Below are 19,928 nucleotides of genomic sequence, written 5' to 3'. Positions count from 1 at the left end.
TCCCTTTTTCATTGCAGCTTCAATTTTCTTGATATTTACTATTTTTATGGCTGCTGAATAGCGAAAAAAAATCACAAAATTGGCGAGCGATTTGCTCTCATGTGGTTTGGGATCTCTCTCACAACTTCAAAAACAATTGCAAAGTCCGATATCGCCGTAAATGCAAGAAAGAAAAAAATTATGATTTGTTTTTCTATTGGAATTTTGAAGATACCATCATAAATTAGCGTGAAAATAAAGTTTGCAAACTCGGGGAAGATCCCGGATTTCATCATTTTTAGTGCATTTTCGGGGACCCCGCTTCCTGAATCTGAACTAATCCGTTGCATGCTTTGGAAATATGGCGCAGAAAAATCAATTTTAATGACATAAATTTGTATTTCGGCGGGGTTTTTGGTGAGTGATAGCACCTGTACTTCGATGTGTGTTACGGTGATTTACTGCTTGTTGTGACTCTGTTGGGTAATGCATGACTTGTGTGCTGGGATGATGTTATTGACTGTGCTGGCGCAACATGTGAATTTGTGCAATGAATTGAATTTTCTAACGTCAGCAGGCAGTGCATTGAATATTCAAAAAAATAATTTCAAGTGGGTTATTCTTTATGAAGATTGAAAATAATTAATGGGATTCCAAGAAGTGCCAATTCTGTTCAAATTTGATAAACTTTATTCTTCCTTGAGCTATTCAATTTGATGGAAAATTGTAAAAATTAGTATCTAACACTTACAGTTACAAACATGAAAATAATAAACATTAGGCCTATGTGAACAATTAACTCAATCATCATTTAACATTTGATATCAATTAAAAATGAATAAAAATTGAACAGTATTAAACAAACATGTAAATGAATATACAAGCAGCTGGAAAACTGCGATGCGAAACCATGCCCAGAGCTAAAAAAAAAAAAAAAGAGATTGGCTCTGGAAAACTAAACATGGCTCCATGGTAATCAAATGACCCCATCCCCATGCATTTTTTACCTTTTCAAGAATGTTAAAATCATTCACTTGACATGAACGTTTTGTATTACAATACAGTAGCGGTATACATCAGTATAAATACATCAATAGATTTTTATCACATAATACATTTTCCATAGATTTCCAATCAATTGTATATTTATATATATATATTTCTACTCATTTATTAAATATTGAGCATGCATCGATCACATATTTCGAGCTTGACATGGCCTGACAACGATTTTAATAAAAAAATTGCAAAAAAAATAGCAAATAGTAAGGACCTCCCTCATCACCGCTCTCAAAAAACCCGGACGATCAACTACTTTCTTTTTTTACTTGGCCTTATATAGCTAGAAGAAGGCTAATTTTTTGTGAAATTATTAATTTTTACATTTCTAACAAATACAGACCAAAAAATTGCCAAAATATAATTATTTTCTTATAAATTTTTATATTTTTCGAATTCTTATGTATTTCTTTGGGTTTTTTAAACCTTTGTTTTTATTTTTTTTTCTAATGAAATTTGGCGGGGACCTTTTGCAATCATAAATAGCATAAAATAAATCCATTTAAATCAACAAAAGTGAAAATAATTATACATTTATGATTTGCATTGACTTTGTAATTATTTATATATGGAATCACGTTTTTGAGCAATTTTGGATCTGACATGCACTTTAAAATGTTAAAGTTTAAATCAATCTCAGACAAATGTTAATTTGAATAAATAGAGAAAAATCAGACAATCATAATGCTGGAAGTTTCACCAAAATCGGATGTAAAAGAAGAAAGATATGACATTTTATAGTTTTGCTTATTTTTCATAATATGCACAATTTAGTCACATGCAAATGAGAGAATCGATGATGTCCCTTAAATTATACAATATTCCAATTTTTACAGATTTGACTAAACGGCCCATTTGACTGAACCATAAAATGTTAAAAAATGGTAATTCCATGTAATAAGGGAGGATTAAAACTTTGCTTCACAGGACAATGAGTAGAAAATTAGAATATTTCATATGATAAAATACAAAAGAAATAGTGAGTGAGTGATTTCATCAATTCCCTCATTTGCATACCCACCAGGATGTGCATATAACTGTTAAATCAACACTTAAAAATGAAATTTTCAGCTTTATGCTTGTTGGATACTCTCTTCTTATTCAAATCATCTTTTTGTTGGGGTAATTTCGGAACCGAGTGCCCGAGGGTCACAAATTTGGTCTCAAAAAGAGTTACAAAACTTCTACATGTACATGTAAGTAAAAAGTCAGTGAGCGGCGCAAAAAAAAATTTGCATGGCGGCATAATGACAAAATTTGTTGAGGGGGGTCAAACTGACCCCCCCCCCCTTCCCAGTCAGATAAGGGTAATTATTAGACCTGCATACTCTAGATTAGCAATTTGATTAGACTACTGTATTTAAAAATGCAAATTGACAACTTTTTACCATTATTTTGCTACATATCGTCCATTAAAGTTCATTTTGATTTAATATATATATATATATAAATATTTCATTTTTTCTTCAAAGATTGAAATGAAAAGAAAATCAATGATCATTGTCAATATAAGGGGCAAAAAGCAAAAGTTCCGGGTAATGGCAAAGCTGTGCATCTTTGTGTTGGGCCTAAAAACTCATATAATAGATGAGATACATGCGTAAGGCTCCTTCCCCCCCCCCCCCCCCCCCCTCTCTCTCTATTTTGGTTTATGTCATCTCAGTATTTTCATCTAAAACATAGGCCTACATGTAAGAAAGAACTGCAGGGAAACTTAACCTTAAGTTCAGCTCTTGATTATAAAGCAAGAATAGACATGAAGTCTGATTATGGCATGAATGTGTACATTACATGTACATACGTAACTGTATACCCCTAGAAAACTTCAAAAACAAAGTAATTCAATCTCTCCTCCTAAATCAATTAGGCACAAATCAATCCCACAGATTAGGCAGTATTGGCAGCTACTGCCAGCATATGACCTATAGATGTGTATTTTGCCATGAGTATTTACTTGGTTCCATTGTATATAGAGCTCCTACTCTTTAGACAACCAAATTTTCAATACGGTATATAGTTTGAATGTGTATGTACTGTACATGAAAATATGCTGCTTACTGCTTGAAAGATGAGTATCATATATCATGTATAAACTGAAACAAATAATATGGTTAATTTCTAAATTTGAATTTGGAAATCATTGTCCATGTATGAACAAAAATCTGAATCTGAAATGTTGTTGGTAGTCATTAGGGCTGGGACTAAAACCCGGGTACCCGGGTCCCGCCCGGAAGCCTCGGGTACCCGGGTAGAAAAATCAATACCCGATACCCGAAAATTGCTCACCAGTATAACGTACATTTGATTTGTATTGCGTAGTGTAAGACATGATTGTAAACTCATCACAAAAGTACACAAGTCTCATTTTGAATCTCACCAATTACCCTCGAAATATCTACTAGTTTTTCAAGTGATGATGTGACTGAGATCGTTCAATCGTCGCCATGTTTCTTTTGCAGCGCAGTGACGTCATCCAGCCACTGCGACGCAAGCCAATTTATGAATGAAAATATAGTAAGCATGCGCATTGCAAGCCTCAGCCCCACGCAGTATTCCATCAAAACAAGTCTGCAATACTCTTTCACCTCGTACCAAAATCGACCTAGAATTCCACTTTCCTTTATTTCATATGAATTATGAAAGGTATTCTCAGAGGATCTATTTTCTCACCGCTAGCGCACAGGTAAGCAAATTTTTATTACTTCTTGCTTTTCCGTCAAAATCTTACGAAGTAGCGTCGATGTTGCATCGTGTTTGTGAGTTTGTAGAATCTATCGCTACGTGAACAAAGTCAATTGATTTCCGGGTTTCGGAGCATACGAGGCGCCAGCCAATCACGTTCTTGATACCATTTTCAGTTCATCATAAACCGAAAATGGTAACACGATCGTGATTGGCTGGCGCATTTGACACTCCGAAACCCGGAAATCAATTGACTTTGTTCACGTAGCGATAGATTCTACAAACTCACGAACACAATGTAATATCGACGCTACTTCGTACGATTTTGACGGAAAAGCAAGAAGTAATAAAAATTTGCTTACCTGTGCGCTATCGGTGAGAAAATAGATCCTCTGAGAATACCTTTCATAATTCATATAAAATATAGAAAAGTGGAATTCTAGGTCGATTTTGGTACGAGGTGACAGAGTATTGCAGACTTGTTTCGATGGAATACTGCGTGGCGCACGGGAGGCTTGCAATGCGCATGCTTACTATATTTTCATTCATAAATTGGCTTGCATCGCATTGGCTTGATGACGTCACCAATGGGTTTTTCCACCAGTCATATTTCGAGCGACATGATTTTCGGGTACCCGGGTACCCGCCCGAAAATTGCCACGGTACCCGAAGAGAAAAAAACCCGAAAGTCCCAGGCCTAGTAGTCATTACAAATAAAATACATAAAAAAAAGAATAAGCATAAGAGTACTACATGTAACAACCCTGTACATTTATCAACTTTAGTGTGTATTACACATTAACTTTTCATGTATTGACTACATTTTGTGGTTTGACTCGATAATTCATGATGAAGAGCCCTAAAAATTATCCAAAGTACATCATAAAAGATATCTTTAACACTAACTGTGTCAACTTCAATGCATCCCATCAATATCTTACATGTTTTGGTTCAGTGAAAAACTGTTTATACCCCCATTACACCAACGCTACGTCCATGCAGTTCTCGCTACGTCAAAGAAAAATAGCCATGACGCAGTGGGAACTGCTGCAGCATACTGGGCAGCATTGTTAGCGAGAACTGTTATTGACATGATATAGTCTGCATGATCTCCGGAGACAAATTTTCCGCTACGTGGACTTTGAACATGTCCAAAGTCCATGTAGTCCATTCAGCGTAGTACCGACGCACTAAGGACCTTCTTATTGCGTACTAAAAGCTCTAACGACGTAACATAGACGTAGTGGACACCGAAAGAACGTAACAACATTTCTAGCACTTTTCCCCATAGCCTCTGCCTTTTCATTCCAGAGGGGTCTTCTTTTGGCTGTCTTTGTATGCAGCCAACTTCCTGTTGTATATGAACGGGTTTGCCTCCAACCACTCCACCATGTCTTCCTCCTGTTCAGGGCTGAGGTCAGTGAAGATCTTAGGCTTGGAGGACTCTCTCTTCCTCGCGCCAGAGGTCATGGAGGACACAGAGGCCACAGATGCTTCGTTGCTGCTTGAAACATCATCGCAATGTGGAGGAGGAAGAAGAGGAGGCACAGAGCCCTGGGGTTCACTGCCACTGGGATTGTGTGACTTTTCTACAACTTCATTCAGTTCCATCTCTCTTTCCTTGGGTGCCTGGCCTGCTGTTGTTTATTCTTCTTCCTTGGCGGCATGATGCTGGTCGTTACCTATCTGAACTCTGGAGTATGAATGTTGACCTGCTAGATCATTATGCTCACGTGTCGGAGACGTAGGTACAACCTGTCGCAATCTGCGAGGACGTAGAGAGAAAGTAGCGGGAACCGTTTTGATGCTGCACAGACAGCGCCTGCGCGCACAATGAACTCAGTGGGAACACCACTAACGCACCATGAACGTATCAAGGATGTAGCGCAGACATAGCATGCACGGGATGATTTTCATATTTTTCGAAAACAGGGAAGTTATCGCTACGTCCCTGCCATTTTTTTCGGAATTTCAAAGACGTAGCGGGAACTTCCTCCGGTGTAATGGGGGCATTAGAATGGAAAAAAAACACTGAGAGCCAAATTTTATTTACTCAAATAATAAGACTTTGTAATTCATGTTGCAAAACCCTAACAAGTAGAACACCTCTGGTAATATCGCCTGCATTATGCTATATTCAATATACATGTACCGGTATGTAGCAGCAGTGCTGGCTTTGTTAATAATCATCATTCATCGAAGGTGAATAATTTTTCACAGAAAGCGCCATCCATATGATAATTTGTTGTTCTCAAATGACCTCTGAATTTATACATGTGACCTGAAATTTGTGCAAGATTATCAGTGATAATTCCAAGTTTTATGAAATAAATCCATTTGCATCAATATTTTCAAATTATGACATTTCAATAATAAACATAACCTTGGTTAAGATTTCAATGTTGATACTACATCACTGATCATGTGACCTGCAATTAATGCCACATGATCAGTGATATTTTATCATCCTTAAGTCCAAGTTTCATGAAATACAAGTAAGTACATGTAGGTCCATATCAGCCGCCATAAAGTCGCTCGTAACTTACAAACACCTTTATGAAACAATCACCTTAACACATTGCAATTGTGTGGGGGGGACATCTATGACCTCTTCCCATCTTCCCTAATCAAAACAAAGAGTTGGAATAATTCAAGATGGCATTCATAAAGAGCTTGGGATGTTCAACACAAGGCAAAAGCAATTTTGTGTCTCGCTCACTTATGAAAATAACCAGAAATATTGTGATTTGCGTCTTTTTGCGAGGGCACGCAAGAGAATTATATTGAAACTTCATTGTAAAATGACTGGGATGGAATAACACTTGTCATAAGAGCCTTGCACATAAACTTTAATGTTGACCTGAAAATGACATTTGACCTTACCATGTGACCTCCGACTGCAGCATAACATGCAGGTCGCCTAAGTACATCTACCATCCAAGTTTTGTTGAAAAGTAACTTAAGGTTGCGGAGTTAGGTGTCATAAGAGAGTCTTGCATGTAAACTTTAATGTTGACCTGAAATGACCTTTGACCTTACCATGTGACGTCTGACTGCAGCATAACATGCACGTCCCCCAAGTCTATCTAACATCCAAGTTTGGTTGAAAAGTGACTTATGGTTGCGGAGTTAGGTGTCATAAAAGAGTCTTGCATGTAAACTTAACGTTGACCTGAAAATGACCTTTGACCTTACCATGTGACCTCCAACTGCAGCATAACATGCAGGTCCCCCAAGTTCATCTACCATCCAAGTTTGGTTGAAAAGCGACCTACGGTTGCGGAGTTAGGTGTCATAAGAGAGTCTTGCATGTAAACTTTAACGTTGACCTGAAAATGACCTGTCACCTTACCATGTGACCTCCGACTGCAGCATAACATGCAGATACCCCAAATCCATCTACCATCCAAGTTTGGTTGAAAAGCGACTTACGGTTGTGGAGTTATGTGTATTTAGAGGTTTGTGACGCACGGACAACGGACGACATTTGGATCCCTAAGTTTCGCCTTCACCTCTGGTGGGCGAGACAAAAAAGGCTTTTAAAAACCATCTACCATCCAAGTTTGGTTGAAAAGCGACTTACGGTTGTGGAGTTGTGTCATTAGAGGTTTGTAACGGACGGACGACATTTGGATCCCTAAGTTTCGCCTTCAACTCTGGTGGGCGAGACAAAAAAGGCTTTTAAAGGTCAAGTCCACCTCAGAAAAATGTTGATTTTAATCAATAGAGAAAAATCAGACAAGCACAATGCTGAAAATTTCATCAAAATCAGATGTAAAATAAGAAAGTTATGACATTTCAAAGTTTCGATTATTTAAAAAAAAAATAGTTATATGACACGCCAGTTACATACATCCAAATGAGAGAGTCAATGATGTCACTCACTCACTATTTCTTTTGTTCTTTATTGTTTGAATTATACAATATTTCAATTTTTACGAATTTGACGATTAGGACCTCCTTGCCTGAAGCACAAAATGTTAAAATAATGGAATTCCATGAGTTCAGTGAGGAATGAAACTTTATTTCACGACAATGACGAGAAAATAAATATATTTCATGTTTCATATAATAAATTACAAAAGAAATAGTGAGTGAGTGATGTCATCAACTCTCTCATTTGGATGTAACTGGCTCGTTCATATAACTATTTTGTTGAAAATAAGCGAAACTTTAAAATGCCATAATTTTCTTATTTTACATCCGATTCATTGTTATGCTTGTTGAATTTTTCTCTCTTTATTTAAATCAAGTTTTTGTTGGGGTGGACTTGTCCTTTAAAAACAAGAAAATAATGATCAAGTAAGCATGACAGTGAAAGACAAAAACAAATTTCTACATGAAACTGGACATAATACTTACATCTTTGTTCAAGTTCTCTTAATTTTTCTGGTGGGATTCTGAGTGAGTCAACATGCCTTCTGATAACCTGTGTCCACTTCTGTAGTGAGTCCATGATATTCCACGGTCTACTCATGTCTACTGCAATAATAACAAGTGTATGCTCTAGGTTCTCTGCAGTTAGGGCATACCGTAGTAAGTCTTCATGTTCATTTTCTCCTGCTAATATCCATACACCACATCTTGTTGTGTCTGTAAATAAATGGGAAAAAAATTTGAGAAAGTGATTTCTTTATATATACACTGTAAGAGAACTAGAGATGAACAGCTCAGAATAACCAATCCATTTCAAAAGAGCAATAGAAGTGGTAGTTATTTCTTAACCCTAAGACATTGGGCTTTGTTATGTATAAAAACATGCACTATTGATTACAGCAACTTTCATAATTTTCATGTTTATCATATTTCAAAATTCATTCAGTGTTGGCATATTTCCTGCTTCGGAGGCTTATTTACCGGACACCGGGAAGTAAGCGGTATTTTCCGCTTTTTTCCGGTATTTACCACTTCTCACCGGGAAATACTGGGAAATATAATTTTCCACTCACTTTTCTATAGGGATTGTCAAATTTTGAACATAAAAACAAAGGTGGTGAGTAGTGGTATGTACCATTTGTGTGAGTGTGTGTGTGTGTTTGTTTGTGTGTGTGTTTATGTTTGTGTTTGGGTGTTATCTATGTCTGTTATCATGAAATGCTGGAAAAAATACAATAAGATAATAGCTTTCAATCAATATGAATATGACAAGCTGTACAAGTTATTTATTTTACATTTCCCATGAAACATTCAGTAGCTAAAGTATGTCAATTATGCTGTTATAATTGTATTCATTTTATATTTCTTAAAGGAAACAACTTTTGACACCTCTTTCCACTTTTGTGTACATTTGTATGTTATGCTTTTTAATTTTTTTTTGTTTTGTTTGTTAAACTTCTTTTAAAAGTTATATCAAAAGAATTGCAACATTAAAAATGGCATAATCCAAGTTGTGTAATTTTTTAGGCTACAAAAAGATCTTTTTCTGTAAGCAATATCAAGATTCAAAACCAGCAACCACTTGTACACACTGATACATGTACACACTAAAACTCCTTACATACAGTAGAATACTGAGCTTTATTCACACTTACGAACAAAAATCATATTGTAATGAGATACAATGGCAGTTATCGGTATTTACCACCAGTGATTACCGCTAATGGTATTTACCGCCCTACCCTGCAGAAAATCATTTTTTATTTTTCAAATAGATATTATCTAAAATATGAATTATCAAATGATTTCAAAACTTATCATTTACATAAAAAAATGAATTACATAAATGTGTCAAAATTTACATTCACATCAATTTTATTTGGTTATATTTCTTGATTTTGTATTTTTGTTCTAAAGTATTTTATAATGTATATGATGTTAAAACAGTGTTAAAAATACATTCCAGCTATAGTAAAATCTCAAAATGAGTTTGAACAGAATCAAATTCAATGACAAAGTACAAGTCAGATTCACATGCATGAGATGTCATAATCTCAAAGCGCTCTCTCTCAGAAGCTATGATAATATTCCGCATTTATATAGCGCTCAATACATAGGAACGACGTCTCTAAGCGCTTTACAGACATATCATTACCCCGGTCATCAGATCCTTGCATGCCCGCTGCCCGCATACAATGTATGCACCTTTTCCACTCCCTGGGGAGTAGGCCTGGGACTTTCAGGTTTTTTCTTTTCGGGTACCCATGGTAATTTTCGGGCGAAAATCATATCGCTCGAATTATGACTGGTGGAAAAACCCCATAGGTGACGTCATCAAGCCAATGCGATGCAAGCCAATTTATGAATGAAAATAAAGTAAGCATGCGCATTGCAAGCCTCAGCCCCACGCAGTATTCCAGCAAAACGAGTCTGCAATACTCTGTCACCTCGTACCAAAATCGACCTAGAAATCCACTTTTCTATATTTTATATGAATTATAAAAGGTATTCTCAGAGCATCTGTTTTCCCACCGATACCGCACTGGTAAGCAAATTTTTATTACTTCTTGCTTTTCCGTCAAAATTTTACGAAGTAGCGTCGATATTTAATCGTGTTTGTGAGTTTGTAGAATCTATCGCTACGTGAACAAAGTAAATTGATTTCCGGGTTTCGGAGCGTCAAATGCGCCAGCCAATCACAATCGTGTTACCATTTTCGGTTTATGATGAACTGAAAATGGAAGAACGTGATTGGCTGGCACCTCGTATGCTCCGAAACCCGGAAATCAATCGACTTTGTTCACGTAGATCACAAAACACACAAAAAAAGGCCGGGGACCGAAGCAGAATTCTTCCCAAAATATCTTCAACAATGATATTTGCAGATGACAACATATAAGTTAAAATGAAACAATAATAAAGACATGAATCACGCAGAGTCGATCCGAATGATTTTCGGTCAACTAGCATTCGCAGTCCATTCACCAGCCCCGTCCGCAGCTCCGTACACTCACTCTCCCGAAACGACAGGCGTGCTTGACGTCAGCGCCAGCAAACAAGTGCAATCAACGGAGAGCGCTGTAACTTGCCTGAGATTGTGTAGTTGGATCCAAAATGAGCTCCAAATAAATTAATGGGAATAAATACGTAATTTTCTCTGGATGGTCATTTGAATTGCTATTCAATGCTGATATAACGATTGTGAGGAAAGATTGTGGAATATGAGTTATGACGATGTTCGAGAATTAATCCTGATAATGACAATCCAGTTTTTTAGTCTTAGATGCAATTGAGCATGCGATCAAAATAAATACGAATGTTTCAAATCAAGCCCTAAATTCATCTAAATTATTACGATTTAACAAGATTTTATGGTCATACTAAGAATATTGACGATGTCAGCAAAGTATGTTATGTTCATATGGAAGAATTAATACTGGCCTGATTATTTCTTTTGTTATTCCATCTCTGGACGTCTCCTCCAAGCTCCGAGAAAATAAGCACAATGCGCATGCGTGTTCGATGACGTATGACATATTTTCCCATTCATGAAACCAGAGCCCAAAGTTGGGCACAAACTAGCTTCAAATTGATGGGAAAAAAAATCAAACGCAATTTTCTCTGTTTTGTCATGTAAAATGTTATTATATGGTGATATTACGAACTTGAACAGAGTTTTTGCATGTAGACAATGTTCGAGAATCAATCCTGATGTGATGATTATTTTTTTTAGACAAGTGCACTAGCTCGAAGTCAAGTCGATCGTCATGAGATGTCCGCCATTGAAAATTGAAACGAAATACAAACGTTTCACATCAAGCTCTAAATTCATATTAATGATTATCATATGCAAATTATTGTTAAATATTACGATTAAATAATGTTCTATGGTCATGATATTAATATTGTTCATGAAAGCAAGATTTATTTTACGTTGATCGCGTCAATTTCCGGCCATTTTCTGGTTTGATTAAAGAACAGTACTGCGCATGCACGATCGATGGCCATGACTTCCATTCATGAATTCATCGTGCATAAATTTTCTCGGCAAGAGCAGACGAGTAAGACTCGAACTATGATCGAAATAAATTTCAAATTAATGGTGAATAGCATCATAATTACTCAATCGGTTTCATGTTGGGGGCAATAGAAATCAAGTAAGTAGTAATAAAGTTGGACATTACTGATATTTTGATGATTGATTGTGTAAACCAAACGAATCGGCCGGCCGACGTATTTTTTTTTTTTTTTTGATGCACCGATTTTGCAAAATCTGCACTGGTGTTCGATGATATCGAACGAACACCGATTTTAAAATCGATTCGACTCAGGCTTAATCATGACCTGATGACCTTTTAAAGCTTATTCTGACGTGTCCATGAGAGATCCTATAAATGACATAAAGTTCAAAGTAATTGACCAAGTTCATTTTGAGATATCTTGGTGACAAAAAATCGTTAAAAATAAATAAATAAAAATAAGAAAATTCTGACGAAATTAAGAGGTGATCTGTCAAAGACAGACCACCTAATTTAGCACAAATAATTTTCTAGTCAAAATTTCTTAACTCTGTGTAGAACCTTGGTGAACATCAAGTAGCTCTCAGATGGAACAAAAATAATCAAAATCAATCAACAAATAAATAAGTAATTTTCATGAGTTTTTAAAATATATGAATAAATTAGCATATTTAATGAGCTTGAAAATTCTGTGTTAAATATGCTAATTTATGCACATTTTTCAAAATTCACAAAAAATCTTTGTTTGTTGACTGATTTTGAATTTTTTGCTTCCATTTGGTAGAGCTTCATGAGATTCACCAAATTTCTACACAGACTTGTGAAATTTTGACTAGAACAATTTTTATGCTAATTCATGCGGAATTAATTTATTCATATTTTTCAAATTCACATAAAATGCTTTTCTTCTTTTTAATTGTTGACCAATTTTGATTTTTTTTTCTTCTATCTGGTAGAGCTGCATGAGGTTCACAAAACTTGTACACACAATTTTGAAATTTTGTCTGGAAAATTTAAGCTAATTTATGTGAAATTTATTCATAAATCACAGAAAATGCCTCTTCTTTATTTGTTGACAGATTTTTTTTCCATCTGGTACATGTAGAGCTGCATGAGGTTCACAAAACTTGTACACACAATTTTGAAATTTTGTCTGGAAAATTTATGCTAATTTATGCAAAATTTATTCATAAATCACAAAAAAAATTCTTCTTCATTTGTTGATCAATTTCAATTTTGTTTGCTTTATACAATAACTCGAGGTGGTGATACAAAAATTTTAATAAATTTCAAAATTCCGTGAAGAGGTTTCGAATCCCCAACCTAGTGCTATCATATAAAGCAAACAGAATTGAAATCGGATTTGAAATGGCGAAGGAGATGCATTTTGAAATTGTGGACGGACGACAGACAAAAGACTCCAGAAGACAGACGCTACGCCACGGCGTAAGCTCATTTGGCCCTTCGGGCCGGATGGGCTAAAAATTATAATAACTAGGTCTAAGGGTAAATCATTATTCAAAATTTCAAAAGATTTGTAGATAGATCCGGTTCATGAGTGTATTGATGGATAAATGAATGAGCTTACCATCTCTGTCTTCATCCCTGACATCAAGATAAAGATATTCTAACCCATAGCCTTTCTTGGGGTCCTCAACTCCTTGTAATCTTGATAACAAGGTTGTTTTTCCCGTCTCATCTTCACCTGTTGGCAAAATGATATACAGAAAATGCGTTTTACAATACAATGATCACATGTTCAATACAAATTTATAGATTTCTGTACTGTACATGATGAAGTACGAGGGGAAATATCAATCACTTATTTAATGAGAAATAACTGTCCATTTTTGAATGGTCATCATATTCCTGATTACAAATGTTTGCCCATAAGAAACATCCACTAAATGTCACTTTACTGGTGCCTGATAGGCTCAGCTGGTATGTCATATTCTGGGGGATTGTTTTACAAAAAGTGACTTACAGTTGTGCTCAAATGCCAAAAGGGCCGTTTGCACCATCCTGAGTTTTCAAATTAGCGCGCTATTTCTGATCTGACAAATTATCCTGATCTGAACAATCTCGAGATTATTTGCAATGGAGACGCAATTATCGCGGTAGTTCGTAGGATTAATCTCGAGATTGCAATCCCAAGACAACTTGGGATTATCTGCAAAATAGCGCGCTATTTCACGAATTATCACGCTAATTCGTAGGTGCAGACACAGTCAGGATTATTTATTCACGGCGTCAAACCATAATGCATCGATGCCTCGCTCGAGCAGGAATTGCTCTTCTTGCGATGGTGGAGAAGGGGTTTCTTGAATCTCGAGACTAATTGCGAAGAGGGTCGATCGGGCTAAAATCTTGAGATTGAGCAAACTCGGGATGGTGCAGCACCGCCTAATGTGCACGTTATTTAACATGTAATCTGCTTGATGGATATTCGTCAGGTATTAGATGTTCAGCATTACAGTTTCTCCTTTTATATTAATCAAAATGAAGACCTGATGAAGACCATGTGGTCCACCAACCATGATTCTCGCCTGATATCGCCATTGATAAATTGTATGCAATATGATAATACCTTATCATCCTCATGAACATTTCTGTAGATGTGGTATTACCCAATTGACGTAGAAATAAAGAATTGAGAGCAATTTAGACCTTTTGACCCCTAGATGACTTTGGCCCACCATCTTCAACACATGTGTGGTGTTACCCAAGGTCAAGGATCATATGCAGAAATTAAGACATGAGAGCAATTTGTTCAAAAAATTCAACATTTTTTAATCAAACTAACAGACAAAATGCCGTTTGGAAGAACAATTTATAGATAAAAATCATTTAACAAATTAAAATTTAATACGTGATTATAAATAATTATGATCACGAATAAAATTTCATTATCTATTAAAGGGGAATCCAACCCAAATAAAAACCTGTTTTTAAAAGAAAACGAAAAATCAGACAAGTTGATAGGTGAAAGTTTGAACAATATTGGACAAACAACAAGAAAGTTATGAATTTTAAAAGTTGTAAATATTGGTATTATCACTATATTCATGGAGACTTCAAATTGGCCGCATATGGGATGTAATTGTGATGTAAGGCAAGGACTACTCTTTCATGTACTCCACTACATATTATGGCTAAAATGTCATTTTTCCCAAAAGTTTTATTTCAAATAATATTTTTCTTTCATGAGGACATTAAACAATATACTATCCAGGTTATATTTAGATTACTGCCCCAGGGGAGTGGGTACTTAGGAGAAAACCACAAATCCCTGATAATAAAGTACATGGCCTATGGGAAAGTTGTCCTTGCCCCTTGTCATAATTTACTTACCCAGTTGCCAATTTGGAATCTACATACTATTAGTGATCCCAATTTTTAAGCAGCTATAACTTTCTTATTGCTTGTCCAATTTCTTTCAAATTTTCACCATTCTGTTTCATTTATTTTTCTCCTTCCCCACACAACATTTTATGGCCAAGGCTGGATTCCCCTTTAAATACACATTTTAATCTATAAATTGTTCTTCCAAACGGCATTTTGTAACATCACTAATCGTAGCTACGTCATAACGAAGTGGTTCCAGGGTCAGATCTATATTATTTGCTTTGTTGACAAACGGATCGAGGGATCTACTCGAGATCAGTCTGGTAAGAAACCTTCAGTTTTTCGCCTTTTCATTAACCAATTTTGGGAACCTTCATTGCTTCATACCCATTAGGTGTATGAAGGTGATTTTATCTTAAAAGATGGATTTCCTAGGGAAATCCATCTTTGTTTTGGTGAGTCTCTTACACATATACATGTAGATCTATGGCAGGCAGTTCAAGGCTCCATGTCAAGATATTAAAAAAAATTCATGGATTCCTCAAGTTGCTCAAATATGAACAAGGCATGCAAGTCTAGAATTTAACTAACCCAGGGAGCTCCACCATGCATTTAGACATAGCCACAGGACTAGGGAAGATCGTGGTCTCAAGAACTTGGAAAGAAAATTGTGAAAACAGAAATTATGCACTTACCACGATTATATGGATGGTTTATCGTGTGGCAGTATCCTGACATCGAGGCACAGACTGAGACCTCAAAAAACCAAAAAATTCTCTCCTACCCCAGTCTCGATCGGCCATTTTGATATGAATTTTGAAATAATTAGGAGAAGTATCGCGACACAACTTTTTGTTTTTTGAGGTTCCAGTCTGTGCCTTGATGTCAGGATACTGCCACACGATAGACCTTCATTCATCCATATAATCATGGAAAGTGCATAATTTCTGTTTTCACAATTTTCTTTCCAAGTTATTGAGACCACAATCTTATTGAGAAAAAGAACAAAGAACTCCGCTCCAACTCCAAGGCATAGCATTTTATTCTTATCGAGAAAAAAGAAGAAATCTGCTCCAAAGCTTCGCATATTTTTTGTTACGCCGGTCCAATCAAATTGACCTCCTACAATGAGCCGCAATTTTGGTGAAAAGCGGCCGCAGAAATCACCCGGCAGAGGCCGCGCTAGCTGCATCAATCACGCATGACCGTTCCATATGGATGCATACACGCTCGCTGGCGATCCGTTCCAAGGACCCCCGTTTTCGCAAACAATTGTATTATTTGTAGTTCCGAAGCCCGTTCCGAGGACCCTCCTTTTTACAATAAGCCCGCTCCAAGGCCAAGGCCCCCGTTTTTGGTCTTGCCCGTGGCACACCCCCACCATTTTTTTGGTCGAGTGCCGCCCCCCCCCCCCCCCCCCCGGGCCGGAGCTCCCTGGGTAAAGTGGTTAGAATTTAACAGGCATGTTTTATTATGGAAAGTAACCTCGATCTCGAGTGCAGTCGCAATTTCATGATATACGATTTAAATTGTCAAAATTTCCCTAGGCTAAGCTCTAAGTTATACTGAGCTCTATAATATCAGCTAACATATTTACAATTGAATGGGAATGGTGGGTTTTGACGTCTGCGTCTGGACGTGGACCCCGTCCCCGGTCTAGACAATTAACAAGAAAAAAAAAACACTCACCCAACACCAATATGGACTTGCATGACGGCAACTTCGAGCTGGAGTGTGAAGAAACTTCGCTCAATATGGATGTCCTGAAAAAAGAAACATGAAAATAATAAGCACACTGAACTGTGTCCGATCTACCTAATCCCAAAGAAGAACAGAACTAACCATAAATTTTGAGATTCATCCTCGTCATTCTCCCTTTCCGCTGACGATGCCTTCGCAGACTTCTCTCCAATAGGCGCCATGTTGGAAGAGTGGAGACGCATGCTCAATGGCGATCTAGCTAATCTCCTGTGACCGTGACGTCATATGACCAAGCCTATTCTCTCTCATGCATGATACAAGAACTTCATAAATTTCATTTAGGAATAAGACATTTACACATCTCGACCCTTACATTTTTTATATCATAATTCCTGTATACATGTGTTTCCCGATTCAGGTTAAACAGCTAATAACCCCACAAAGGATCCGGGAACTATATAGTCCCCCCCCCCCGATAGGCCCTGTAGTATGAATCTCTTGAAGTTTATTAGGTAGTAAATCATTTATTTTTGCCCTAATCTGTCAAATTCTTGCTAGATGTAGTCCAGATTATTTTCTACAATATTGAAAACATCAATTAAATGAAATGAATTGAAAAGATAAAGATCAGACACACAAAAACACTGAATAAAGATTTACATTTATTTCGATGAAAAAAGTTATATATACTATAGGGCCTACATATCGTCATAAATATGCAATGAGCAAACTGATGATGTCACATTCCCACCTACTCGTTGGTATTTTATGAATATTATACATGTATCAAATTTTGCTCCTCCATGAATTAAAAAAACAAAAGGTGGATTGACTCTCAGTGGTTTAATAATTAATATGTAAGATAAGCACTTCAGCAACTAATTATTTTGTTACAAAGGGGAAATTATCATCACTGGCAGATCCAGGGGGTACTTAAATTTTGGGCCATAGCCATAACTTTTTTTTTTGCTTGCTTGCTTGCTTGCCAAACTTTCCTCAAATGTGCCCCCCTTGAAAAATCCTGGATCCGCCCCTGATTATCATGTACACATAATGAAAACTGAAACATTTGGTTTTATTTTAATTTGATAGCATAATATAAGGAAAGAGAAAAGAAAATGGGGATGTGACAGGGCCTTTTGTTTTGATAAAATATTGCTTAATCTTAAAATTTAGTAATCATTTTTATTTGTTATCAGATTTTGCATCAGCGCTTTCCTTTGTGAATTTTACTCTACTAAGCACTTAGTTATTTGGATATAATTATTTCCTGCCTGGATTAGTGGAGCTAGATTAATAATGAATTTCAAAATCATAACTTTGGGCCTATATAGGCTTATTGGGTTAATTTGTAAAAAAAAATCACCAATTATATCGAACCACAGACTTTTCTGAAACTTTTCATGGAAATATTGAACAAACATAAATAATATAGCTATTTACTCTTATCCTCAATCGAGCTGTTTTAATCAGAATAACATATACAATATTATATACAATTAAAACTGAAATTCAATTTAACAATGCAATGATTTTAGTTTTTTTAATACCAGTTGAAACCAATTAAAAATCCAACTGGTTTCAACTGTTTTTTTTTAACCTGGGCATTATATAGAACTTGCCTATACAGTGCGTATCAAAAAAAAAACGGGACAGATTTGAAAAGTCTATAAAATTTTAGTTTCAAATTATTATGTCTATATTTTGGTGTTAATAGGTGCTCTAAGGTCTTGTCTTTCAAATGCTATAAAAACAAATTAGTTTCGTTCATGCTTGAGCGAACACGGGACGTTTTTGTTGGGGTTCAAAAAGAGGCTTGCGCCAAAATGGCAAAATATGAGTAATATGATGTTCGGACTTCTTGCTAATTAGCAGACTTCCTCTTAACCTTTTCATTATCTTTGCCATAATTTTCAAATCATGCGGTCAAAATTCATTTTCAGATCTATTTATTTGCTTGAATTATTCTGTTATTTCTTTTTAATATGCTCTCTGTTAGCTTTCCTTCTTCAAGCTAAAATTATTTTTTGTCAACCGAATTATGGGAGAGCATGGATTTTTTTCAAATCCTTATGTGCTACAAAATTTACGGTGCCTTTTGAACAAAGCCACACAGATGGGCGGGTGCTCGGGTTGCCCCACCCCCCTCAATTAAAAAAATCATGACCAAGAAAAAAAGTGGACAGGAAATAAGGAAAGATAGAAAGTAAAATATGATATCATTTTCTGAATATTATGTCAAAATCTATCACAAAATTTGATATTGTAATTAAAAAGTGGGAATATTTGCGTGCTCACTTCGCTCGCTCACAACTTTTTAATACATTTTACCCGATCTGCCATATCTAGCTCCCTCAAAATTGACTCAATACACCATTGTCATTGAAAACATGAATCCCTTCCTGCGTTTCCTGTCAAGCAATTAAACTTGGTCAAGGAATTAATGACCCCTTGAAAAATAGATTCATGTCTTTTAAAGGTACATAACATTATTTGTTTCACATAATAAAACGATTTGAATAATCACAAGTTTTCCCAATTAATAATTCAAATGTTCTTGCTTGGATTAACAAAAAAAATCTTCTTTTCTTAGTTACTAATGAAGGAAAATTAAAAGGTAAGAGAAGTTTAAATGAAAAAACAAAATAATTCAATTAAATAAAAAACTTTGTAAATGAAATTTGACAGCATAATTCGAAAATTGTGGCACAGATAATGAAAAGGTCAACAGGAAGTCTCCTGATTAGCAAGAAGTCTGATCATTGTATTACACATATTCTGCAATTCTGGCGCAAGCCTCTTTTTGAACCCCCAACAAAAATGTCTCGTGTTCGCTCAAGAATGAATAAAATTTATTTTTTTACATTGCATTTCAAAGATAAGACCTTAGAGCATCTATTAACACCAGAATATAGACATCATTATTTGAAACAAAAATTTTATAGACTTTTCAAATCTGTCCCGTTTTTTTGATACGCACTGTATAGAATTGCACTCTTTACTCATGTTCATTAATCAATAATCAAGAAATAATCACGTCATAAACAGTAGCCGACCATGCACAGGCCTATAGATAGAATATTAAATTTACTTATCGTATGATTTGTCAATAAATGACACCATCGGCTACTCAGATGATTTTTATTTGTTTCTTCGTAACAGTAACTTCTTTGCTTTATTCTTATAAAACATAATAATCTCATAAGCCTTATTCATATAGTGCAAGCGCAAGCTAATTTTTTTTGGAAATTTCATGTATCTTGTCCT

The 19,928-nt window shown here is 35.9% G+C and overlaps 1 protein-coding gene across 2 annotated transcripts in view; it reads right to left on the bottom strand.

Annotated features, from left to right (window-relative positions):
* The window catches only part of LOC121407899 (cytoplasmic dynein 1 light intermediate chain 1-like), a 36,380-nt gene extending 19,465 nt beyond the window's left edge, over nt 1-16,915 (bottom strand). For both annotated transcript variants that reach the window (XM_041599142.1, XM_041599143.1), the window contains exons 1-4: nt 16,803-16,915; nt 16,650-16,723; nt 13,204-13,320; nt 8,083-8,313 (exon numbers count right to left, since the gene is read on the bottom strand). In XM_041599142.1, the coding sequence (XP_041455076.1) occupies nt 8,083-8,313; nt 13,204-13,320; nt 16,650-16,723; nt 16,803-16,903 (523 nt within the window). In that variant the 5' untranslated portion in view covers nt 16,904-16,915. The remainder of the gene's footprint in view (nt 1-8,082; nt 8,314-13,203; nt 13,321-16,649; nt 16,724-16,802) is intronic.
* Nucleotides 16,916-19,928: the final 3,013 nt, after the last annotated feature.

Source organism: Lytechinus variegatus, chromosome 2 (assembly GCF_018143015.1).
Source record: "Lytechinus variegatus isolate NC3 chromosome 2, Lvar_3.0, whole genome shotgun sequence".
NCBI classification, from domain to species: Eukaryota; Metazoa; Echinodermata; class Echinoidea; order Temnopleuroida; family Toxopneustidae; genus Lytechinus; species Lytechinus variegatus.
This window is presented reverse-complemented; position numbering and strand designations above follow the sequence as displayed.